Source organism: Anabrus simplex, chromosome 14, assembly GCF_040414725.1.
Source record: "Anabrus simplex isolate iqAnaSimp1 chromosome 14, ASM4041472v1, whole genome shotgun sequence".
In the NCBI taxonomy this organism is placed as follows: Eukaryota; Metazoa; Arthropoda; class Insecta; order Orthoptera; family Tettigoniidae; genus Anabrus; species Anabrus simplex.
In genome coordinates this window covers 42,714,389-42,740,655 of record NC_090278.1, presented here as the reverse complement: position 1 = coordinate 42,740,655, position 26,267 = coordinate 42,714,389, and the positions used below count along the sequence as shown (strand labels likewise).

The following is a 26,267-nucleotide window of genomic DNA, read 5'->3' as shown; positions in this document are numbered from 1 at the left end:
ATCTGCACGAACTTTTGTACTTTGTATTAGTTTCAAGGGTGAATGTAGTAATTCTTGCATTTTCTGTTTAATGTACAGAACTTGGTCCTGGAAGTCCTCTTCAAGCTGTTTTAAGTGAACGTTGTGATGGTAACCGGAATGTATTCCATGCTTGCGTGACCATGTGTGGACCTACTTCAAATAAGGAAGGAACTGAGGGTGAGTTCAGTCATTTTAGATTTTGGTGATGAGGCCTGTAATGGAAATATGCATGGGTATGGAAGGCTTATGGAATTTCTGCATCTTCTCTGTAGCCAGACTGTTTTTATATCAAATGTTGCATCAGTATGTGTGGATTATATAAATTCATAGTTGTATTATGTTGGAAAGAATACATTTTGACCTCTAAACAGGTCATAAATACCTATTTTGATTAGTGGAAGGTAAAGGTTTCATGCCTGCTCACCCTTGCCTCTGGTTCTGTCTTTTGTTTTGTAGGCTGATTTTTCATTTACGTATTAAGCCTTTACATTTGTATGTTGGATGTATTCTGATGAATGGAACTCTTGTATTCGGACCTAGAGTAAAACGGAACGTCGAAATTGACGAGCAGACAGCCAGGTGGCGTCAAATCGAAATGTCTGCACACGGTAGCTGAGGCCATGCGATTATTATTATTATTATTATTATTATTATTATTATTATTATTATTATTATTATTATTATTCGTATGTTGGAATTCTTCCAATGTCTGTTTATTCAAGAATATCCATTGTATCAATAGCATTCTTTTAGCAACACATGTATAAAGTAGCAATTAAAGACAAGTGGCTACAGATCGGAAAGCCACACTTCATCTAAGCACACACTAGGGAGATTATGATGGACTGTGATGAATGTTGTACAGACAGAACAGGAAAAAGATGAGTGAAACACTCCTTCTCTGAAACCTTTTCAGTGAAACTGAACTTTCATCAGGGTGTTTGCTATGAGACATGGCTGGCCTGAGAAATAAAGTGAATAAGGGAAACATGCCTGCAAATGTTGCATTCCCAGCATCTACACAATCCTGTGAAGATTATTTAAGTACAAAATTAGTATGAATGTATTTTCGTACTTGGTACAAATAACAATACACCATAGGGTAGTTAAGTTATGTACTTCAGAAAACTATTCAGCTACTGACTTTTAAACTGATCTTGAATTTAGTTTTTACATCTGTAAACCAAACAGGTAAATATATACTATCCGCAAAACTTTCAGTGATACTCCTTTTTGTAAGGGAGAGATGCCGGGAGGACCTTCGTTGGTTCCTGTAGTACTGCCAGCAGAATGGAACTGATAATATTTTTTTATGTTCTGTTGACAGACCAGTGCTCGCAACTACTTCTGTAGTAATCAAAATCAACTTTCAACCTGTTAGGTTGTGTTAACCCCTTAAATGCCTAGTTTATTAATTCCTTTTTTCATTCCAAAAGTAATACAGTAAAACCTCGTTAATTCGAAGTTGTTGGGACTCAAAAATCGGACTTCGAATTACGTGATTTCGAATTAACCGCCAATTCGCAATTCAGGAGTACCAACCCTTGCCGTGTTACAAAATATTCTAAGGTTTATACCGTTCAAATGCCATGAAAAAAGAACTATTTCCAAAATGTATCCAAGAAGGTGCATTTACAGAATTCAAATAATGCACTCGGATATCTGACTGCTAAACATAACCTCACGCAACGAAAGAAAGGAAAAAAAGCACGATTCAAAGACGAGGAGAAATCTATGCTGTCTCCCATGTGCAAGTGCTTTATTAATTGGATTACTATACTGTATGCATTTAGGTGCCTTATATTTACACAGAAAGTAACCGATGCCCTTAAAATCGAACTTTTCTATGACACTATCCTTGTATGATTTCCCGCCATGGCACTTTTCTCGTACTTCAGAAATGTAAACACTTGCCGCGTCACAAAGTATTGTAAGATCCATTAATACATGCAATCACCTCGATTCAGAGTTTAAACCTTCCAAATGCCATGGAAAAAACTATTTCCGAAATGTATCCAACAAGGTGCATTTACAATGTTCAAATAATGCACTTGGATAAATCACTGACAAACATAACCTCACGCAACGAAAGAAAAAAATCGCACAATTCAAAGACGAGGATAAATTATGCCAGTTTCCCTGTGCAAATGTATTATTTTATTAATTTCTGTACTGTTTGCATTTTTATTATAAATGCTTTGTACTGGCATGGAAAGTGCCCGACGCTCTTAAAACATTGTGGCTTATCGAACTTTCCTATGACGTAGGGATAAAGTACCTCGCTTCCATGTGCATTGCAACGCACTACTATGACCCCCATACCTCACACTTGTACGATTTCCCAGCTGGCAATTTCTTCTTTAAAACCATAAGACCGTTTGGGCTCGCATTAAAATAAAGCAATGCAGTTTCACCGGCAATGAAAATATTGTTCGGTGGCTACGAATTTATTATATGAGCCACGTTTGTTCGTCAACTGTCGGTATCGCCAGTGTTCGCGGATTCTTTTTTCCCCGCACACTGCCTGCAGTGTTGCCAACTCAATTTTCATTTAATAAGCTAGATCATCATCGAATATAAGCTAGAAAAAGCTAAATGGGAACTAGAAAAAGTCTAAAAAGACGCCAAATATTTATAGCACTGCTCATCGCGTAGGGAATGTAATTCCTCTTTGTTCTGCTAAAGTAGCAAACTACTATAACCAGACCCCCAAACCAAACCCCACGGCACTTAACGCCCTTGAAAAGGACTCTTGGCCTTCCCAGCCGAAGGCCTGCAGATTACGAGGGGCCGTGTGGTCAGCACGACGCATCCTCTCGGTCGTTATTCTGGGCTTTCGAGACCGGGGCCGCCATCTCACCGTCAGATAGCTCCTCAATTTTAATCACGTAGGCTGAATGGACCTCGAATCAGCCCTCAGGTCGAGAGAAAAATCCCTGACCTGGCCGCGAATCGAACCCGGGGCCTCCGGGCGAGAGGCTGGCACGCTTGCCCTACACCACGGGGCCGGCGAAACCTACTGTAACCGCAAACATTTAAAAGTGTACACTGAGCTATTCTTGACAGGTCCAGGTCGTGGTGATTATTGTTTTAACAGGAAGTACAACTAGACAACCACCCTCTATTCACACTAATCAGAGGGGAAAATAGAAGGGTTCCAGTACTTCGAAAAATGAAGGCATCCCCAAAGAAGGACGAGTGCCACAAAGGGCGCAAAAGTGAAAGACTCCCTAGGTCGCCTTAATACCGGCGGGGTTGGAAAAGAACAAGGAGTTGATTAAGGCAGGTGGGATATGATAGATGAAAGTGAGGAGCCTGGCACATGTAAGGAACTTTAGCGAGGTCATCAGGCGATAGTAAAACTGAAGGAAGAGAAGGGATGCCATAATATTACATCATAAAGTCACACTCCATGCTCCCGCTGGATCAGTGGTGTGTCATTCAGCATGACTAGGTGATCATAGCTAGTTTCGTTGTTGCTTCCACGTCATACAAAAAGGGAACATAGGGAGGCGGGAGAGAGAGAGAGAGAGAGAGAGAGAGAGAGAGAGTCTTTGTTCATACTGCGGGATCTACAGTGCCACGTCACTTGCAGCACGTTGGATGAAATAAGCTCGATTTAGTGAGGAAAAAGCTACAGCGGGAATATTGTTCTTTTGCCGCTAAACGATGAATTAAATAAGCTAGATTTAGCGGGGAAAAAGCTAAGTTGGCAACTCTGACTGCCTGTTGCGTGATATTACATTACGGCGTTCCTTAAAAGGTTGAATTCCGATTTCATTCAACTTAGCAATCATGAAGCGCACTGTAGACCCACCGAAGTGAGTGTAAGTGCGGAAAGCTACACCTCCACGTTCCGCAACACGCATTCTATTATGACGCGGATAAATTCCGAGTTGAAATTACTCTGTAACATACTATTGTTTTAAAATGTAAAAGCAGTTTTGAATTAAAAGTCTGAATTTCGGTAATAGGGTCGACGTACTTCGAATTACGAATTATCCGTATTTCGAATTAAACAATTGAAATAACATGCAAGACTGTATCTCATGTTTCCGGGAACTAGAGTTTCTTCGAATTAGGCGGGATTTTGAATTAACCGATTTCGAATTATCGAAGTTCTACTGTACATTATTACCAGAAATAAAGAATTATTTCACAAAATAAATACTTATTTTACAATTTATTTGGATCGGTAAAAATGTTACAAGTTTTGAATTTTTGATAGAGTAACCGATGCTAAATTGGGAGGTTGTGGGTTCGGATGCCACTGGTATTCGGTTGGCCATTTTTTGTACTTAATATCTCTTCAACACATACTAATGTACGTGACACGACCTAATAGGTTGAAAGTCGGTTTTGATTACAATGCAGTCGTGAAAATATTCATTGACTTGGCCCTCAACGGGCAACTTAAATGTACTCTACAGTGTGATGGTAGTAGTGCCAGACCTGTAGCTTAGATCATTTCCAACAGAACAAAGATGGCCTAGGCCACCATAGCTCAATTGGTAGAGCAACCAACGTGAAATCGGGAGGTTGTGGATTCGGATCCCACTGGAGTCCGGTTGGCCATTTTTGTTCTGTTCCGGAGGTAAACTAGTCCCCCATTCGGATCTCCGGGTGGGGACTACACGACAGGGGGCGATCATCAGGGAGATGGATACTGACATTCTGCGAGTCGGAGCGTAGAATGTTAGAAGTTTGAATCGTTGTGGTAGGTTAGAGAATCTGAAAAGGGAGATGGATAGGCTAAAGTTAGATGTAGTTGGTATAAGTGAAGTATGTTGGCAGGAAGAACAAGATTTTTGGTCAGGCGACTACCGAATTATCAACACAAAATCAAACAGGGGAAATGCAGGAGTTGGTTTAATAATGAATAAGAAAATAGGGCAGCGGGTAAGCTACTACGACCAACATAGTGAAAGAATTATTGTCGTCAAGATAGACGTTAAACCAATGCCCACCACAATAGTGCAGGTCTATATGCCTACTAGTTCAGCGGAGGATGAAGAAATCGAAAGAATATGTGAGGAGATAGAAGAAGATTTAATACAATATGTAAAAGGTGACGAGAATCTAATTGTGATGGGAGACTGGAATGCAGTGATAGGCCAAGGAAGAGAAGGTAGTACAGTAGGAGAATTTGGATTGGGACAAAGGAACGAAAGAGGAAGTCGGCTGGTTGAATTCTGCACTGATCATAATTTCGTGCTTCCTAATACTTGGTTCAAACACCACAAACGACGGCTGTATACGTGGACGAGACCTGGAGACACTGGAAGGTATCAAATAGACTTCATTATGATTAGGCAGAGATTCAGAAACCAGGTGTTGGATTGCAAAACTTTCCCAGAAGCAGACGTCGACTCTGACCACAACTTGTTGGTCATGAAATGCCATCTGAAGTTGAAGAAATTGAAGAAAGGAAAGAATGCAAAAAGATGGGATCTAGACAAGTTGAAAGAAAAGAGTGTGAGGGATTGCTTCAAGGAACATGTTGCAGAAGGACTAAATGAAAAGGCTGAAGGAAACACTATAGAGGAAGAGTGGAGAGTCATGAAAAATGAAGTCAGTAGGGCTGCTGAAGAAATGTTAGGAAGGAAGAAAAGATCAACTAAGAATCAGTGGATAACTCAGGAGATACTAGACCTGATTGATGAACGACGAAAATGCAAAAATGCTAGAAATGAAGAGGGCAGAAAAGAATACAGGCGATTAAAGAATCAAGTGGATAGAAAGTGCAAGGTAGGTAAGGAAGAATGGCTGAAGGAGAAGTGCAAGGATGTTGAAGGCTGTATGGTCCTGGGAAAGGTAGATGCTGCATACAGGAAAATCGAGGAAACCGTTGGAGAAAGGAAATCTAGGTGTATGAATATTAAGAGCTCAGATGGAAAGCCACTTCTAGGGAAAGAAGACAAAGCAGAAAGATGGCAGGAGCATATCCAACAGTTGTATCAAGGTATAAGATGTAGATAATTTGGTTCTGGAACATGAAGAGGCTGTTAATGCTGATGAAATGGGAGACCCAATTTTGAGGTCAGAGTTTGACAGAGCTGAGAGTGACCTCAATAGGAACAAGGCACCTGCAATTGATGACATTCCCTCTGAATTACTGACTGCCTTAGGAGAAACCAGCATGGCAAGGTTATTTCATTTAGTGTGTAAGATGTATGTGACAGGAGAAGTCCCATCCGATTTTCAGAAGAATGTTGTTATACCTATTCCCAAGAAAGCCGGTGCTGACAGGTGTGAAAACTACCGCACCATTAGTTTAGTATCTCATGCCTGCAAAATTTTAACACGTATTATTTACAGAAGAATGGAAAAACAAATTGAAGCTGAGTTGGGAGAAGATCAATTTGGCTTCAGAAGAAGTGTAGGAACACGTGAAGCAATCCTGACTTTACGTCTGATCTTAGAGGATCGAATCAAGAAGGACAAGCCCACGTACATGGCATTCGTAGATCTAGAAAAGGCATTCGATAATGTTGATTGGGCCAAGCTATTTAAGATTCTGAAGATGATTGAGATCAGATACCGAGAACGAAGAATTATCTACAATCTGTATAAAAATCAGTCTGCAGTGATAAGAATCGAGGGCTTTGAAAAAGAAGCAGCAATCCAGAAAGGAGTGAGGCAAGGCTGCAGTTTGTCCCCTCTCCTTTTCAATGTTTACATAGAACATGCAGTAAAGGAAATCAAAGAGAAATTTGGAAATGGAATCACAGTCCAAGGAGAGGAAATCAAAACCTTGAGATTTGCCGATGATATTGTTATTTTATCTGAGAGTGCAGAAGATCTCGAGAAATTGCTGAATGGTATGGATGAAGTCTTGGGTAAGGAGTACAAGATGAAAATAAATAAGTCCAAAACAAAAGTAATGGAGTGCAGTCAAACGAAGGCAGGTGATGCAGGAAATATTAGATTAGGAAATGAAGTCTTAAAGAAAGTAGATGAATATTGTTACTTAGGTAGTAAAATAACTAACGATGGCAGAAGTAAGAAGGACATAAAGTGTAGACTAGCGCAAGCAAGGAAGAGCTTTCTTAAGAAAAGAAATTTGCTCACTTCAAACATTGATATCGGAATTAGAAAGATGTTTTTGAAGACTTTTGTGTGGAGCGTGGCATTGTATGGAAGTGAAACATGGACGATAACAAGCTCAGAAAGAAAGAGAATAGAAGCTTTTGAAATGTGGTGTTACAGAAGAATGCTGAAGGTGAGATGGATAGATCGAATCACGAATGAAGAGATACTGAATCGAATTGGCAAGAGGAGATCGATTTGGCTAAATTTGACGAGAAGAATAGATAGAATGATAGGACACATCGTAAGACACCCAGGACTTGTTCAGTTGTTTTTTGAAGGAAGTGTAGGTGGTAAGAACGGTAGGGGTAGACCAAGGTATGAATATGACAAGCAAATTAGAGCAGATGTAGGATGCAATAGTTACGTAGAAATGAAAAGGTTAGCACAGGATAGGGTGGCATGGAGGGCTGCATCAAACCAGTCTATGGACTGATGACTCAAACAAGAAGTTAACATCTCTTTAAATGTACATAACACGACCTAATAGGTTGAAAGTCTGTTTTTATTACAATGCGGTTGTGAAAATTCACTATTCCATTCTTTCAATTTTTTTACTTACCGGTATATGCAAAACACTACAATTACTGTACCTACTGCCACATTATCTTAGGGATATCGCTGCCCATAAATTCTCAGAGATAAACAACATCTTCATTGTTTTACCTTAATTGTCTAAGGTGTATACTTAACTCCAGTTAATTAGCAGGAAATAATCTTAAAATAAAAGGCTGCTAATTTTTATATACAGTAGAAGTCCGTTATAGCGAGAATTCACAACAGCGGAAAATTTACACGTTATAGCGGATTGTCGTTATATCAGATTTTTGTATAGAAGTCAGAAAACCCCCCCATGCACATTAAAATCAGTATGAAACGGCAATCAGTTTGTTCAAAACTTGCGTTTCCGCAGATGATATCCACACTACGACTTACTTGTTTATTTCTCGAAATCCGATACTACATGAAAGTGTATGTTTAATTTCATTCCGAAAAAATTACAGTTCTGTATTTATCCGAATCCAAGACGAACCCCATTTTTCCTTCAAAAAAATTTAAATCGAGCTCAAAAAGTGCTTTGTAAAATCATACGTGTACCTTTGTTGAACATTATGCGTTTTTATACTATTTTTAGACGCCGAACATTGGTTTTCGTTATGCCGCATTTTTTTTCTTTTTGTGGCTCCACAATTCTTTATTTCCGTGGGTTTAACGACCATTAACTTAAAATTGGCATCGTAATACCTAAAAGAGAACCCGTTGAAAATTTACCGGCAATGCCTATTCCATGCGTCTCTACAATATGGCAATCCATCAGGAAAATATTCTTGCTGTCTATAAAACTGTTACGGTACTTTTACTCGGAGTCATATATAACCGGCTACCGCTACACGAGCGTCTCGCTTGCCGGGTTCGGCCAACTTCAGCAGCTAGCGTTGTATAGGCTTAATCGCGGACGTTGAAGGTCAACGAACAAGTTTATTGTGCCATGGTATGGTGTCGTCACCCTTGCGTTTTTCGTGCACATACCTCACAATTTCATTTTCGACTTCTTTAAAGTGTCCTTGTTGTGAACCACTGAATGCTTTTTTTGTATCTTTGTCTTCACGCTGACGCCAAATATTGGCTTTAGTTAGCCCTATACCATATTTTCATGCGGGTGCATAATATTATTATACATTTCCGAGTGTTTAATAACCACTAGCTTAAAATTGGCATCATAATATCGACGAGAACCCATCGAAAATTTGCCTGCAATATATGTTCCATGTATCTTTACGACTATCCACTATGAAAATATTCATGCTGTCTATAAAACTTAATTTTACTAAGAGTCGGGTACAGTAGACGTGTTATAATTCTAGCACTGAGTAGTCTTGGCCTTTCTAAGAATTCGAAGGCTCGCAGCATGTTTTGATTCCATTCTGCTGAATAGAGAAACTTTTTTTTTTTTTTTTTAAATAGATGCTAATAGAATGTTATTCTCTCTTCACTATTTCCAGAGATCCGGTGACGTTACACACAGGCACTGTACAACCAGTTGTCATGGCTAGCGATGTATAATAAAGAGGCGGTCGTTTGTCAATGAATTTTGTGTGTGCATGCATGTGCGGGGTTGAAAAGAAGCAGCATGGTTACTGCGAGAGTTGCCAGTGGTATTCATGACTGTCAGACCGCGAATGCAAGACATTCCTTGATTTTTCGCATGAGATTCTGAGGGGAAAAAACATAGTCTTGGATTTGGAAAAGTACGGTTTCACTCCAGAGTTTCCTTCTTCAAATGGCGTCACCTAACCTAAACGTATACATGTCATGAAAAAACATTTGAAACGCATGCAGAGAAATTAGTTAACCTCGCTAAAAATTTACATGTGAATAGCCTTTCCGAAATTTAACTAGACGCGAGAAAATATGAACTATTCTCTGAAATCAGTGATGTACTCTGCCATATCTTGAGGTGTATCACATTCTGACTTAATTTCAGTAAATAACATTAAAATTAGGAGAATGTTTACTTCAGCTGTTATTTTTAATGAGTTAACAACTGCTATCGGACACGTTATTTACTCATTTCTTATGAAAACTTGTTATCCTCTTTCATTTCAATTTTTCTTTAGAGAATAGCAGTCGTTGGGTATGTTATTAATAAGCGACTCCAACATCGCCTTAGAATGTCGACGAGAGAACTCGCTAGTGGACATAGCGAGGAAACGATACCGAAGATAATCGATTGCATTCAACATAATCGTTGGGGTGCGTAAATATCGATGACGGAAAAAATTGCGTGCTTAATCGCTCGTAATAACAGATGCGTCAGTGATAGGGCTCTCGCTGTAACTGAAGGATAATACACAGTTTAATATAGGAATTTTGAAGGGACAGGAAAATATTTTCGGTATAATGGGGTTCTTGTTATGTACCGTACTCGCTATAGCGGACTTCTACCGTACTGTAGCGACCTGGAGCGAGTTTGTTTGTTACGTAGAAGTAAATGCCCATAAATGCACACTCGTAAAATCATAAAGCAGATACAACAAGCAAGTAAATTCCCCTTTGCACATGTGCAATGCTGTGCATTTAAGGGTTATCTACAGAGCAAATGTGGCCAATCTGACACCAGTGGGATCCAAACTCGACCTCCAGATTTCATGTCGGTTTTTCTACCAATTGAGTTATGGTGGCCTAGTTTATATTTGAAGAACAGAATTTCAATCTATGAATTTAACAAATGTTTCTGGCAAGGAAATCCCTCCATCTGTAAGTCTACGATCTGATTGACTTTTGGTATGACTTCAGTAGAAATGCTTTATTGTGCCATATTCGGCGTGAAGTTGGCAGTCACACTCTGACTCATTCTTTCTCCTACATATTACTCCCCCTCCCCCAATACATGTTTCCCGCCGCTCTCTCCTGTCTGCGCAGTGTTTAAATGAGCAAACTCGGACACTCCAAGATGGGTGCTTAATAAATTATGGCGTCTAATTTTGGTACGGCTGAATAAAGCCTTCGTACTGAAGGCGTCGTACCAAATCTCAGTCAGGTCAGAGACTTACAGTTGGGTTTCCTTGTGTTGTATCTGAAATTTCCTTGGCTATTGCAATATGTTTTAAAAGTTCAATTTTCACTTTTTTTCTTTGTCATGCTGTATTAATCATCTTTCTGACCTTTTTTCTAGTGTATTGGGGTAGGCAAAGACGAGTGTTTGTCCAGTTTTATAGTTAAACGCCCTTCCTGAATGTAAACCTATGAGCAGGGATGTATTAACTGTTGCATGTTTCTGTGGTACTTGGTAGTAGATGCGTTGTATGTAGATGAAGAAAAGTATATTAAGTCCAACACTAATATCCAGTCCTTGAGCCAGAGAAATTAACCATACCCCATCAAAATCCTCAGTCCTGCAAGGAAACAACCCAGAACACTCTGAACCAAAGGTCGGTACACAGACCATTTAGTCTGAGCCAGACAACTTTCTATATAAACAACAGTAGTATTTGAAGTTCAGTCCTACAAAGTCAGCTCGAGGGAGCCCATGCATCACTAAAACTTTTGCAGATAAATTCTCTTAACCCCCTCAGTGACGCGGACCAGTTAAATGCCTTGCTATCTGGCTGACAGAGGTAATTTAGTTGAAAATTCATTGTTATTACAGTATTATAGATCATATTTTTAAACATTTAAAGTGGAGATTCAAATGAATCTAGATTTCAATCATTGATTTTATATTATTTTATTCCTTACACAATGAAGTAGAGACCTATTATATTTTAGACAGAAGTATAATGGCCACTTTGTTCAGAAAAGTTTGAGATTGTAATTTAGCACAAGTCCCAGGTTATTGAGAGGATTAGTGCATAAGAAAGGGGCCACATATATGTTTCACCATTAGTAACTCTCGTGCATTGTGCGGTCTTATTCTCTCTGGCTTGCGTTAGATTTTGCCTCCCTGTTGATGCCATTTCTTTTCAGTTTTGACTCAGTTAATTTATAACTGTTAAGCACTTCAGTTTTTCAAAACTATTTTATGAATAAATGCATACAGAAACTACCTGAAAAAGTGAACATGTAACAGAATTATACCTTGGGGGAAAAAAAAAAGAGGGCAGCAACTTACAACCATTTGTCTCTTTCCAACCTTCTTTCCAAACAATTCCACATGATGTGTGTGGATGAAGAAAACAGAAACCTTTGGAGTTAAGTGGTTGGTTTTTTAAGGTAGTTTTTAGATATATTTATTCGTGAAGTCGTTTTCATAGACTGAGGCCCGGTTTCATCAACATAGGTTAAATATACTCTAACCCTGGGTTTGATAACTTAGGGTTAATATTTTAACTAATTCTTAAGAGTTGCGTATTTCGGCAGAGGGTTAACTAACACCGTATTAACCCTCGCCGTACCAATCAAGGAGAATGTCTAAAAGTCAGAGATTACGAACACACTTCTTACGTGGTTATTTTATTTCTTGTGCAGTATTTTGTGTTCTTCCTCAGTTCTGTGGTAGATATTATTCTTTTGTCATCCTGATAGAACTGATTACGGTGATTGAAAAATGGGATTTCAGAAGAGAAATAGGGGCACGGATTTTTCTACCTTAGAAAAAAACCTTACTTATTGAATTAGCTACCAAGTACCGATGTTAAAAATTAAATAACTGGAAAGGAGGTTCAACCTATTCAATACTCAAAAGAAAGAAACGTAGCAATCACATAGAAATAGTGAATAGTGAACATAGAAATGTGATTGCTACGTTTCTTTCTTTTGAGTATTGAATAGGTTGAACCTCCTTTCCAGTTATTTAATTTTTAACATCAATAATTTCAATACGGAACAATGAAATTTTTATCTTTAAATACCAAGTACCGAAGCGTTAGCGAATGCAAAAAGACTGTTGGTGCAAAATTAAAACAAAAGGACACATGGGAAAAAATAACACGGGAATTTAATAGCATTGCCCACGTCATACATTCATTTATGTAGCTTCCATGGACTGTACAATTACATATTTTGAAATACGCCAACAGTATAGGAGTTGCCATGTGATTTCTTAATACTAACAATAATATATGCACAATAGTGAACATTTTGAAAAGGGAGAAAAAGGAAAAACAGAAACACCAAATACCTCAATGTTAGGACAGCATATCTTAATTTTTAAAATACTAAGTAACATTAACCAATATTTACAAGACAAAATAAATTTATGAGTGTGGTGTTAATAATACATACATAATCAATGTGACATTAATATATTTTAAGGCTATATACCGTACTAGATATTAAGAACATTTACAAATTAATTAGTAATAGCATCATTACGAGCACTTCATCTTGTATTCTTGTGTACTATAGAAGCAGCTACTAAGCAGGAGATTTTTTCGAGCTGCGGTAAATGAACTATCAAGACTAATATCTTTAATCTTATTTGGAAGCTTATTACACAGTCTGATTCCACCAGAGTCTACATGTCTCAAGGCAATGGTTTTACTCTTATGCTCAATAAAAATATTATTTCTTGTTTGCCTCTGCTAATTGTGATTGTCAAAATTCTTTCTGAAGTGATCAGTATTATTATTTTTACTTTTTTTTTCATGTGTAGAATGCATTGCGTGATGTATATGCTTGGTACTGGGAGTACCTTAGTCTCTTAAATAATGGTCTGCAATGATGTAACCTGTTACGTCTCAATATAATTCTGATAGCTCATTTCTGTATTCGAAAAATATCAAGATTTGATTTGTAACGAGCGCCAGAGACCAGTAACATAAGTGATGACTGAATGGAAATATCCAAAATATGCTATTTTGACGTATTCTTCACTACATCTATTAGACAGAATCCTTAAGGCAAAACAGACAGAACTCAAGAGAATTCCGTATTTTTTTAATATGACAATCCCATTTTAATTTTTCATCTATATGGACACCTAAAAATGTTGTGGTCAATGTATTTTCAATTGCATTTGCATTTAATATAAGGTTGTGTTTTTTGCAGTTTTGTCATGGGAGTTTGGATTCCTTGAATTTCCTTGTATTGGGTATTTTTTAGGTTCAATGTTAATTTGTTTTTCCTGAGCCATGATTCTAACCTGGACAGGACTGTATTTGTTGCAGTTTCTATACACATAGGGTCAGGATTATTGATAATGTTTGTATCATCAGCATAAGAACTGCAGTTAGTTCTGGAATTGCTCCAAGAGAAAAGAAGAAAAATAAGTTATTTGGACTTGTACATTCATAGAAAGATGGAACAGGTCTTCAGCTTCAAGGATATACCATTCTTATCTTATCAGCATTAAAACTTTACTAGCCAGAATAAACTGGAGGTAGACCTTAGGTGGTCTATACCATGCATGGAGATCTGTAACATATGAAAATAGAAAGGTGTATTCTACGTATTGAGTTCTGTGTCAAGGGATGTGACTGTGAGTCTATCATTCAAATTTGTGATTAGGTAGTGAGAGAAGCTGTATTGCTTGTATAAAATTTTTCCATCGAACAATGTATAGTTGGAAAGAGTTCATGATTTTGCAACACAGTTTCCATTGTAAACCATATCATCATTCCACCTAATGTGGTAATTTTTTCATTTCAACTCAGCTAATTTATAACTGTTAGGTTCTTCAGTCTGCAAAAACTAATTTTGAATGAATACATTTCTAAACTATCTGAAAAAGAAAACATATGGTAACAGAATTATACCTGAAAGAAAAAAAAAGAGAACAACTTCACCCTCTTGGAGCCAGGAGCCGATCTGGTTGACTGCTCACCATGAGCTGGAAGAGGCCAGAGTTCTGCCCCCACTCTACTACTGTAAAGTGCCAGGCTGTTTTCATTGGAAATACATGTATTTTAAAATTCACGTATATCTACCGGAGTATAGCAAATACCAACATGAAATTTTCTACATATGAGTATATAGAATAAACAACTGGTTTGCAGTGATATAGAGAATCAATAACCTATTATTGTTGATGTTATAGTTGTCGATAATGTTTATTTTTAGGAAGAGAAGAACATTTTCACACTTTCCCTCTCAATATCTACTTTGAAAAAATCATTTACGATACAAAATATATGTAATTATGTATAATGTATTTCTAAATAAAATTCTGTAGAATAATTAATTTGAGTGAGAAAAATAAAAACATAAAAAATAAATATTCAAACATATGTCACTAGTAAAAACAAGACAATTTTACTCACCGATAAAATTTGCGTATATGTATCGATGTATGGCAGATACTAACAAGGAATTTTCTACGTGCGGAAACCATAGTATAAAAATAATTCTGAATTATTAAAAAATAATAGTTGATAGTATAGTTTTTGTTTCCAGCAAAACCATTTTCTCGTTTTCGGTTCTAGTATCTATTTGAAAAAGTATTTTACAATACAACAGAATATACGTAATTAAGAAATCTATGGCGCTAAAGCCCTGATTTTCTTTGGCCTACCAAGCGACCGCTGCTCAGTTCGGAGAGCTGCAGTTTACGAGGTGAGGCATTGTCAGTGAGACGAATCCTCCCGGTCATGATTCTTGGTTTTCTAGACCGGGGTCGCCTTCTCAACCTCGGATATCTCCTCACTTGCAATCACTTAGGGTCACATAGAGTGAGTGAACCTCGAACCAACCCTCAGAACCAGGCGAAAATTGTTGACCTGGGTGGGAATCGAAACCATGATCTTTGGGTGAGAGGCAGGCACGCTACACTTGGCCTGCGGGGACCAGCATTTACGTAATGATAGAGGAATATATGACTATAAGGTTTAGCAGCGAGGAAGTGAAAAGTAAATTGAAGTATGATATGGGCGGAGAATCAGACGGAGGGGCATGTTTAGGTCCAAGAAGTTCCTTGAAGGAGACAAGAGATTGAGGAATGTTGTCGGGTTCATTGGGACACATTTCAAAATGTTCTCCAGAGACATCATTATTATCTTCGTTGTCAGTAATTTCATCTTCCACCATATTCAGAGTAGTTTTAGTTTCGTTAGAAACAATTAAACGTATCTTCTTTAGCTGCAGTGATTTCGTGGGTGTGTACGGTATATTTTTGTCGCTACTCTCTGAACAAAATTCACTATCGCTATCCGATAAATCATCCGCGTTAACTTCGCATTGTTCCAAGTACTGCATTAACCCGTTAATGCCGGGTTTTTTTTTTTTTTGCCTGTTATACATGTTGCTTCTGATTGTGTCTAGAGTATGTATATGAAGTTTTACGCATTTCTGCCCAGTAGTTTCCCCGCGAGGGACAGTGTCCATATGATCACGCTAGGCGGGAGTGGGAGCATTTCATTTTATCATTAATATCTTTGTAAATGTATTATTATTTTAATAGGCGACAAGCACATTCTACAAATTCAACATGTACAAAAAACACTTGTGTAAAATACAGTATATGGGTACAACAAACCATGAAATGAAAACTGTCAGAGCCATAAGAAAAAGCATTTGTTCATCACTCCATCACTGTTTACCGATTTGGTTGTCTTTTCTTAGCGTTATTCAACTGTGTGGTAAGGAACAAACCAAGGAATGCAGAGTCCAACGTTGCATTTCAAGCACTGGGTACGTACAGTGCTGAAACAGTTCATTCCAGCACATCTGCGATGATTGCCAGATGCTACTAGATGATTTCTGCCATTTAGGCGAATATCATTGGGGGTGCGACCTTGATGAACCATTCCAATGGCACGTCCTGCCCCAGATGGTGGATTCCTGTATTCCTTGAGATACGTCTGTACGACGTGGCGGCGAAAGTCAAACTGAGGGATGACAGCACGTGATCTTTTCATAAGCTGCCAGGCATTATGTGCTGTAACATCGAGCATCCACGTAAATAGGGACCACCACCACTTCTTCCCCCGTATGCCTATGCGGTAGTAGGAGACGTTCTCATCCATTTTGCCCGTTCCTCCCATGTGCTTATTGTATGCCCCGAAAACAGCGGGACATCTCACACGTACTCTCTTCTTCTCTGTATGAGAGTAACGTGAAATGGAAGATGCAGGATCTGCGCCGTAGCACGTAGATGCAATGGTTACGACGGAATTGTCAACCCATCTTACAATTCCAATCCCATCTTCCACACGTATGGCGATCTCAAATGTTCCGCGGGGCTGCTTCTTCGTTTCCGTTACTGTGGGAAGAGGACATTCTTTGGGAACACTATTCTCTCTGATAGTCCCAGTCCCTCCGTAGCCACGGCGCTTCAGCTCTTGAAGAAGTGTCATGTTTGTGAACAGGTTATCAAAGTAAAGGCGGAACGGCAGTACTTTGATGTCCACTGGCAGTTCATCTAACATCAGCATCATGGGAGTTGCACATTTACCTTAGGCCTTTTCGTATTCAGAGTTTCCTTTTGGATTCTTTCCTTGATAAATATCAAAAATTGATAAGGTATCCAGAGGATGTACTCAAACACCAGACTTTGTAACCGAAACGTATCGGTTTTCCCCTTATGAATTGCTTGCAGCCATGCCTGCCAAAGTATTTTACCATGCACTCGTCGAAATCGAGATTGTGCTCAGGCCTGCACATAGAAACGAATCGCTTTTTCCGAAGATCCATAAGGGGGCGTAATTTCCACATCTTGTCATTGGGAACTAGCTGGGTGCTATCTGCACAATGAATAAATTTACACATATCTAAGAACCTGTCTCTGCGCATAGCATTGACAACTAGTTCATTGCGCAAGTCCTCACTTGCTTTCCAGTACGAACGTTTACTGGGAACAGGGTTGTAACCAGACAGCAACAGAATAGCAATAAATACTTTCGTTTCCTTTGGCGAGAAATTAGGATCTGGGGAATTTTTAAAAAGTGCGTACTTTCTTGATTCTTGCAACAGCAGTTCAATAACTTCACCATCAAAGAAAGTTTCAAAACACTGCACAGGGGATTTATCACGAAACAACGTGTAGTCGGGTTCTGGAAAAACACTCTCTTGATTTAGTACGTTACACTTATTCCACGAGTAAATGTTTGTTTTCTTCTTCTTGGTAGAAGTGTCTGCTTGTTCAGTATCATCTGTTGCACATCCTCCCAAACGTACATTATTTGTATACACATTTCCGCCTTGCTGGATAGTCGACGGCAGTGAGATTGTCAACTAAACCACCACCATCTTCGTCACCTGAATCATCAGATGGTATGTTCACTTCAGGCGGTTCGATGAATATTCCCTTCACCGTTTCCTCTTCTCTGTCATCAGCCTCCAAAATATCGAGGACTTCCTTAAGAGTTATGTCTCTGCAAAAAATCAGGACATGTGTAAAGAAAGCAGGCTATTTAGTCTAAACGTACTTTTACCTATATTATGGACTAATAGAAATATCTGACCGAGCTCGATAGCAGCAATCGCTTAAGCGCGGCCAGTATCCAGTATTCGGGAGATAGTAGGTTCGAACCCACTGTCGGCAGCCCTGAAAATGGTTTTCCGTGGTTTCCCATTTTCACACCAGTCAAATGCTGGGGCTGTACCTTAATTAAGGCTACGGCCGCTTCCCACTCCTAGCCCTTCCCTGTCCCATCATCGCCATAAGAACTATCTGTGTCGGTGCGACGTGAAGCAACTAGCCAAAAAAAAAAAAGTCTGATACATTCGCAACTACCGTAGGTATGTTTTCGAGCACCGTTACTGAGATGTAGAAACGAAGGTTAGGGCACAGATATGCCATAAAACAACATATAATAGCAGTGGGAGTAGGAGAAATAACTTTTAAAATGTTAAAACAGAGACCCCTGATAATATTCTCATAAAATCCTTGCTCATTACACGTGTGATATTTTATGAAATCGAAAGCCACCGCTAGAGCCTAGCATGTTCGTACGATCACGCTAAAAATTCTTGGCATATAATATAGTAATAAGAACATTTTTCCTCTTGGAAATTATCCAGCATTCAATACGATTTATATAAACGGCATTAATGGGTTAATTTATCATCATCAATACGTGCTGAAAAAAATATCACGGGAAGAATTTGCCATTTTGCTGTCACAAATGCACTAACTGCAAGGAACAATCTCTTACAGACCGGTTAGTGTTATTTGTAAACACAGGAAACTACTCTTGTGAAAGCTATAACACCCTCTTAGAACTGCCACAGCAAGGTCAGGCACACAATAACGTGTAGCCCCTTTACTACAGGTTGTAACAAAAGTATGCATGTCACCATAGGTTGCCTCAAAATGATGTATATCACAGAATTTTAAGCCGGCCAATGTAATCAGCTCTGGCAACTTCCCACTGGATTCTTAAAGGCCGACCTGATCGGCCTTGGCAATTTAAAGGGCGGGTGCTCGCACTACCGTCTGGCACCAAGAGAGTTAATTTAAATAAACCAATATGTTTTGTTCATGAAAGAATCTCCACATATGTTGGGAGTTTGGCTTCATCAGCTAACATCCATAACAGTGCCATGCAGTGTTGCTTTTCGTTACCTCCCGTTCTGAAAGCAGCACGTTTAGAACCCCTTTATGTGAATTGATTTGTCTAGTGACATTTCAAAATACTCAGGTTTCTGGTGAGCATTCCTAATTTGAGAAAGCAAATGGGAATTTTGCTTCCACGATCAGATAATGTGGCGATAAAGGCGTCCGCTTTTCTTTGTAGGCACGAGACATTGCAAAGTAGATACACTTTCGGCTTGTGGTAATATCCTCCTTTTTAAGTTTCTTTGCAATCTCTATTAATGTTATTGCCTCGTTTTAGTACATGCACATAAACTAGTGCACATATTTTAGTCATGTATTTATAAATTTGCTCTTTAATTTCAGAAATTTGTGCACTTTGTCCTTTGAAAACTGTACGATCACAATTACTTCTTAACGACGTCGTCTTCTTCCAATCTCAAATGCTTTATTCATCACTACTGTATATTCTGCTGGTGTTTTGTTTTCTGTTGGTTTCAACTTCCGTCACACCTTTTAAGTTTCTCACTCACAGTAAATGGCAGCAAACACCTTCTTGAATTCTCTTGTTACCACTGATGCTTCTTGCTTCTTCACTGAGAACAAGTATTAATCAGCTGGCACATTGTGTGGTTTCAGTAATGCAGAAGTGTGCCCCAAAGGCTCTTAACTTGTAGGTTGTCGAGCACGGGGCCTTTACCTGAGTCCTGGCATTGCTTCCACTTACTTGTGCGTAGCTCCTCACTTCCATCTATCCTGTCTGACCTACCTTGGTCAGCTCTTGTTCTTTTCTGATCCCTACACTCTTCGGTTGCAGGAGCTAGGTAGATTTAATTTTCACGGCTTGTGTGGGCCATGTATTTATTTGGCCGATGCCCTTCATTTTTCGAAGTGTCGGATCCCCCCCCTCTGATTATCGTTATAGAGGATGGTTGTCTACTTGTGCTTCCTCTTAAAACCATAATCATTACCTCCACCACCTAACGCAGAAGTGAAGGACAAAGCTAGACTTTGACTGTTGCCAAGTCTCGTTACATGAAGCCACTGATGCTGTTATCTTACCAAGGCACATTTGGAACCATGTTGAATGAGATCACAATTTGAAATGCTTGAAATTTATCCACGGCTGATTTTCAGAAACAATTTTTGCCAAAAAAAAAAAAAAAAAAAGGTGTTGGTGGTACTCAAGAGTATACATTATTTGTAAAAGGTAAGCCTCAAGAAGAGCTTTTATAATTCCAGGGGGAAAAAACTTGCAAGTTCAAACCATATTTTTAGATTAATCGTATAATGCTTATCAAAATAAATTATTTATCTCTGTACCCTTTACTATACTCTGTGGTTTTTCAGGTATGATTTAGGAGTTATTCTTTTTAGTGAATTTGGAGAAATGATTGAAATATCGCATGGGAAGAAAAGAGCGATTTAATAGGCAGGTGTCCGGAACATCTCGCTTAGTTCAGTACATGCTTCAGGAGTAAAACAACTCATGTTGTCTGTAAGGAAATCTTTAAAAGTAGAGATGTGAAATTGTGGCATTAATTTTTGCAATTTATAATAATTGTATTAAAAATAGCACTTCATAACATTAATTATTTGGAGAAATAGGATTTATTATTAACTGTAACCTGTTTTGCTGTTTTTTAGGCGTACGTAATGCACCTGTATAACATAATCAATATTACAATGTTCGGTTTAATATCTAGACCCGCAGTAGTTGCCAGAAAAATTTTTTTTTTAATCCATGAAATTATGAAAAGAAAAAATGATTTATGGCTACAAATGCCTGGAGTTTCGTTCATATATCTGAATAAAATAACATTGAAGTTTTAACAGTTTCACCCTTTATTGCTTTCAAGTGTAACACTGATTGAACATTGTTGTTTAAAAATAATGACTGTCCGCACTGATCGTCATTTAAAAACCAACGTTCAAAATATTACAAACTACAACGTGTGCATCTGTATAGCAGTGCCTTCTTTCAGCTCTCACAGGGAATGGCCACCATATACTCTGTCGCAGACAAAAGTAATGTGCAGTTTACGGTATACAGTAAAACCTTGTTAAGGCGTTTCTGCAGGGGACAAGGAAAGAAAGCGTGTTAAGGAATAAAACTTACTATTAAATACACAAAAAATGTTTTATATCGACACAAATGCGTATTTTTTTCAGGTATTGTGACGAGTTGGTGTGGTAGTAAGATAAATTAACACGACTGGAAGCTCCTATACTAAGATATATTAACTAAGCACTAAACTACACAGGACTACACATGACTTTCACTCATAACACACGCTTACACAGTTCCTGTGCACTCTCTCGCTCTCTCTCTCTTAGTTTCACACTTGTTCTAACACTACAGATTATTTTTACAAGCTAAACAGTCATGTCACAAAGTCACACACACTTGCATCCTAGGCAGTGTACACAGTATTTCAAAAGCAGCCGCACACTACACAGTTTTACATTCACATACGAGGTCTCGTTGCACAGCTACACGTTCTCTCCTTTGCCCATCAGTCCACACTGTAGCAAACTAATCCGATAGTCACAGCAGTTCATGCACTTCACAGCACTGACTGAGCTCACAACTGAACTACTACTCCATGTCATATTTGAAGAAAGAAACAGTTCAAAACTTAAAGTTACATGTTCTTTGAAAACAAGAAGAAGTCTGTTACAGCGAAAAATGTACTCGCTATGGCAGATTGTCGTTATACCCGATTTGTATATGAAAGTCGGTAAATCCCCAAACACACTATAATCGGTATGAAACGGCAATCGGTTTGTTCAAAACTTGTGTTTCCGTGGATTATATCAACACTATGGATTACTTGTTTATTTTTCGTGGAAGCGTGTGTTTAATGTCATTCTAAAATAATTATAGTACCGTATTTCTCTGAATCCAAGACGAACCCCACTTTTTCCTTCAAAAAATTTGAATCGGGCTCAAAAGGTGCTTTGTAAAATTATGTAAATGCCTTTGTTGTACAGTACGCATTTTTAGACACCGAAAATTGGCTTTCGTTATGCTTTTTTTTTTTTTTTTTTTTTTTTTTTTGTACAATTATTCTTTATTTTCACGGGTTTAATGACCACTAACTTAAAATTGGCATCATAATACCAAAGAGAACCCTTTGAAAAATTTTTGGGCAATACCTATTCCATGCATCTCTACAATATGATGATCTGTAAGAAAAATACTCCTGCTGTCTATAAAACTGTTACTTCTACTCAGCGTCAGATATAACCGGCTACCGCTGCACGCACGTTTCGCTTGCCGGGTTCGGCCAACTTCAGCGGCAGGCGATGTATAGACCTAATCGCAGACGTTGGTCAACGAATGAGTTTATTGCGCCACGGTATGGCCATTCTGTCCTTCAGATTTTCATGCACGTGCCTCACAATTTCATCTTAGAGTTCTTTAAAGCATCCTTGTTACGGACCACTGAAAGCATTTTTTCTACAGTACGCATTTTTTAGCTATCTTTGTCTTCACGCTAACGTTAAATATTGGCTTTAGTTAGGCCTATGTCATATTTTCTTGCGGCTGCACAATTATTATACATTTCCGAGTGTTTAATAACCGTTAACTTTAAATTGGCGTCATAATATCGATGAGAACCCATTGATAATTTGCCGGCAATACCTATTCCACGTATCTTTACAATACGACTGTCCATCACTAAAATGTTCCTGCTGTCTATAAAACTTAATTTTACTAATCATCAGGTACAGCAGACGCATTATAACTCTGCCACTGAGTAGCCATGGCCTTTCTAAAGGGCCCCATACTCGCGCAGACTTCTGGAATACTTACCTGCACAGACTTGCCTCCGGGAGGTAAGTCGGAAGTATGCAGTTGCCCACACACGCTCAGACTAAATAATTATTTACCGAGGAGGTTGAATATGACGCGCTCAGCTGTTTTCTGCTTAAGATTATGCACTTCGGATGGGTGAAAAATATATACGGATTGAAATTAATTAGTCGGTATAGAAGATGAGTTGTTATTTGGACATAATGTAGCGCTCTGCACGAAGAAGACTCGCAAAAAATTATTTCAGTTTTTATATTGGTGGGTTACCATGTTTACATTTATTGCCGCAACTCTGAGATAGCGCTTTCGTCGCAAAGTCTCCGGCTGAATTCAAGCAGCACCAGAATGACAGAGACTTGCCTGCAGACCTTCCGTCGGCAGACTTATCGGCCGTATACACAGAGACATGTCTGAAGAGACTGGTTTGCACAAACTTACCTCTGACTAAGTTTGCGCGTGTATGGGGCCCTTAAGAATTTGAAGGCTCGCATGTTTTGATGCCATTCTGCAGATTTGTGAAACGTTCTTATAGAGGCTAATAGAACCTCATTCTCTCTTCACTATTTCCCGAGATCCAGTGACACTACACAGAGGCACTCTACAACCGGTTGTCGCAGCTAGCGATATATAATAAGGTGGTGGTCATTTATTGTCAATGAGTTTTGTGTGTGCACGTGTGGGGGTGAAAAGAAGCAGCGTGGTTACCATGGTAGTTGCCAGGGGTATTCGTTACTGTTAGGCTGCGAATGCAAGGCACCTCTTGAGTTTTCACATGAGATTCTGAGGGAAAAGTCTTGGATTTGGAGAAATATGGTATCACTCCAGATGCTTCTGTGGCAAACATTTCATTTTTTTATTTTATTTTTATGGCGTTACCTAACCTAACCGTATGTGTAACTTGAAAACATGTTTGAAACGCATGTAGAGAAATGAATACCTTCTCGCTAAAAATTTACGTGTGAATTTAACTAGATGCAAGAAAATATGGAGAACGGCAGTCGACAGATATTACTAATCGACTCCAACATCGCCTTTGAATGTCTGCGAGAGAGCTTGCAAGTGCACATAGTGCGAAAACTATACCGTACCGAAGATGATCGATCACATTTTGTGGCAAATGTTCCAGTTTTCTTAATCAAACAGCGTCGCCTATCCTAAGTTAACCGTTCTATACGTATGATGAAAACACGCTTCAAGCGCCAGTAGAGAAATTATAATCTTCTCGCTATAAATGCACATGGTAATAGCCGTTCTGTAATTTAATCAGACGCGAGAAAATAAAAACTAACCTCTGAAATCAGTTATGCACTCTGTCATATCTCGAGGTGTATCCCATTCTTACTTAGTTGCATTATCTTGCATTACAATTAAGAGATTGTTTTGTCAGCCTTTGTTTTTAATGAGTTAACAACTGTTATCGGACACGTTATTTACGCATTTATTACGAAATATGTCCTCTTTCATTTCGAATTTTCGTTACGTAACTGCAGTCGACAGGTATTACTAATCGACACAGACATTGCCTTTGAATGTCTATGAGAGAACTTGCTAGTGAAAATAGCGAGGGAACAATACCGAAGGTAATCGATCGTATGCAACATAACCGCTGGGGTGCATAAATACCAGCAACGGAAAAAATTCGCGCACACTTAATCACTCGTAATAACGGATGCGTCAGTGATAGGGCTCTCGCTGCAACCGAAGGACAATACACTGTTTAATATAGGAATTTTGAAGGGACAGCAAGAAATTGCCGTTATAATGGGGTTCCATTATATGCTGTACTCATTATAGCGGACTTCGACTGTAGTTTGTATTTTGCATAAAATACTGTTTAGTGTCGTAATATCCACTTTCAACATTATTTCACAATAATGGATGGGACTGCTCTTAAAGGGCTGTAATTTTGATGAGAAAAATGATATAGCATACAAACTTATATTTAATCAAGTTTTTGTTCCTAATTATTACTGGGGAATAAAGAATACACATGTTGTCCTTGGTATAGTGTGTTACACTGTGTCCATTGTATCAACTGCTGAGTGCTGCTTGTAATGAGTTTGTTCTTAAAAACAGCCTCAAGAAACTAGTTTTTGTTCCCACTTCCACTTGTCGGAGACACATCTGTAATGTTCTTTCAAGAATTCGCTATCATTTGAAGCAGACTTAGGGTGGCGTACACCTTGTTGGAGTAAATTACTACGGAAGTAGCATTTACTAAAGAAGTCCATACTACAGAAGTAAATTACTACGGGAGTTATTGACTCCGGAAGTAACGTCGGAGAGTTGAAGTACAATTTACTCTTTTAGTTACTACTATAGAAGTAGCGTTCGTTACTCGCAGAGTAGTGTTGTGTTCGTGTAAATGTAAATGGATAAGGTTATGGTGCTATAGGAAACTGGGGAAAAACGTAAGCAAAAAAGATAAATGGTTGTTAATAGAGATAATGACAGTCTATGCAAAGGATATAGGGTGTAAGAAACACAACATAAAGATGCTGGATAAGAAAGGAAATTCATGGAAAGCCGTGACAGAGGAATTCAATGCTTTGAGTGACGGAAAACGCAGTGAAGAGAAAGTTAAGATTCTGTGGAAGTGGGAAGGAATTAAAAGCGAAGGCGGAAGCAAAGCGGAAAGTCATGGAGACGCAGGAAAAATTAAAACTGATGGTGGTTTCTTCATACAGATCGCCTACATCCACAGCGAAATTTTCCCATTTTTCACACCAGGCAAATGCTGGGTCCGTAATTTAATGCCACGGCCGCTTTCCAATCTCTAGGCCTTTCCTACCCTATCGTTGCAATAAGACCTATCTGAGCCAGTGCGACGTTAAGCAATTTGAAGAAAAAGATAAATACCTTTTCCTATTTCTGAAAAGTTCTCCGTTGTCACCGAGAGAGCAAAAAATAGGAATTGCACCCACAGTGTATGGAAACCTGCCTTTTATTTGGTGATTCTAAATTCCCATGGAGGGAATTGGATATTTTTCCACCAATAGAGCATTCAAAAATCAGATCAAAAATTAGATGTATGGCTTTTCAGGCGTTTGCTCTATTAACCAGCATTTCGTCTTACGTCTGACACTAGACTCGTCAGAGTGGGGTGTGTCAGACCCTACCCACTGATGCTGGGGTGTATGCAGGTGAACTTACCAGAAGCCTCTTATGTGGCACAGTCTGATAACTGCATACAGGAGATAAAACTCCACAATGGAATTAATGCCCGCCTAGCAATTCCAAATGGAAATTCTAAATTCCCGTGGAGGGAATTAGATATTTTTCCACCAATAGAGCATATCAAAAATCAGATGTATGGCTTTTCAGGCGTTTGCTCTATTAACCAGCATTTCATCTTAGGTCTGACACTAGACTCGTCAGAGTGGGGTGTGTCAGACCCTACCCACTGATGCTGGGGTGTATGCAGGT

General features: G+C 38.7%; 1 protein-coding gene across 4 annotated transcripts in view; it reads left to right on the top strand.

Moving 5' to 3' along the window:
• hyd (E3 ubiquitin-protein ligase hyd) overlaps window positions 1-26,267 on the top strand; it is a 544,651-nt gene that overhangs the window by 182,829 nt on the left and 335,555 nt on the right. For all 4 annotated transcript variants that reach the window (XM_067158035.2, XM_067158036.2, XM_067158034.2 and 1 more), the window contains exon 15: window positions 79-198. In XM_067158035.2, coding sequence (XP_067014136.2) covers window positions 79-198 — 120 coding nt within the window. The remainder of the gene's footprint in view (window positions 1-78; window positions 199-26,267) is intronic.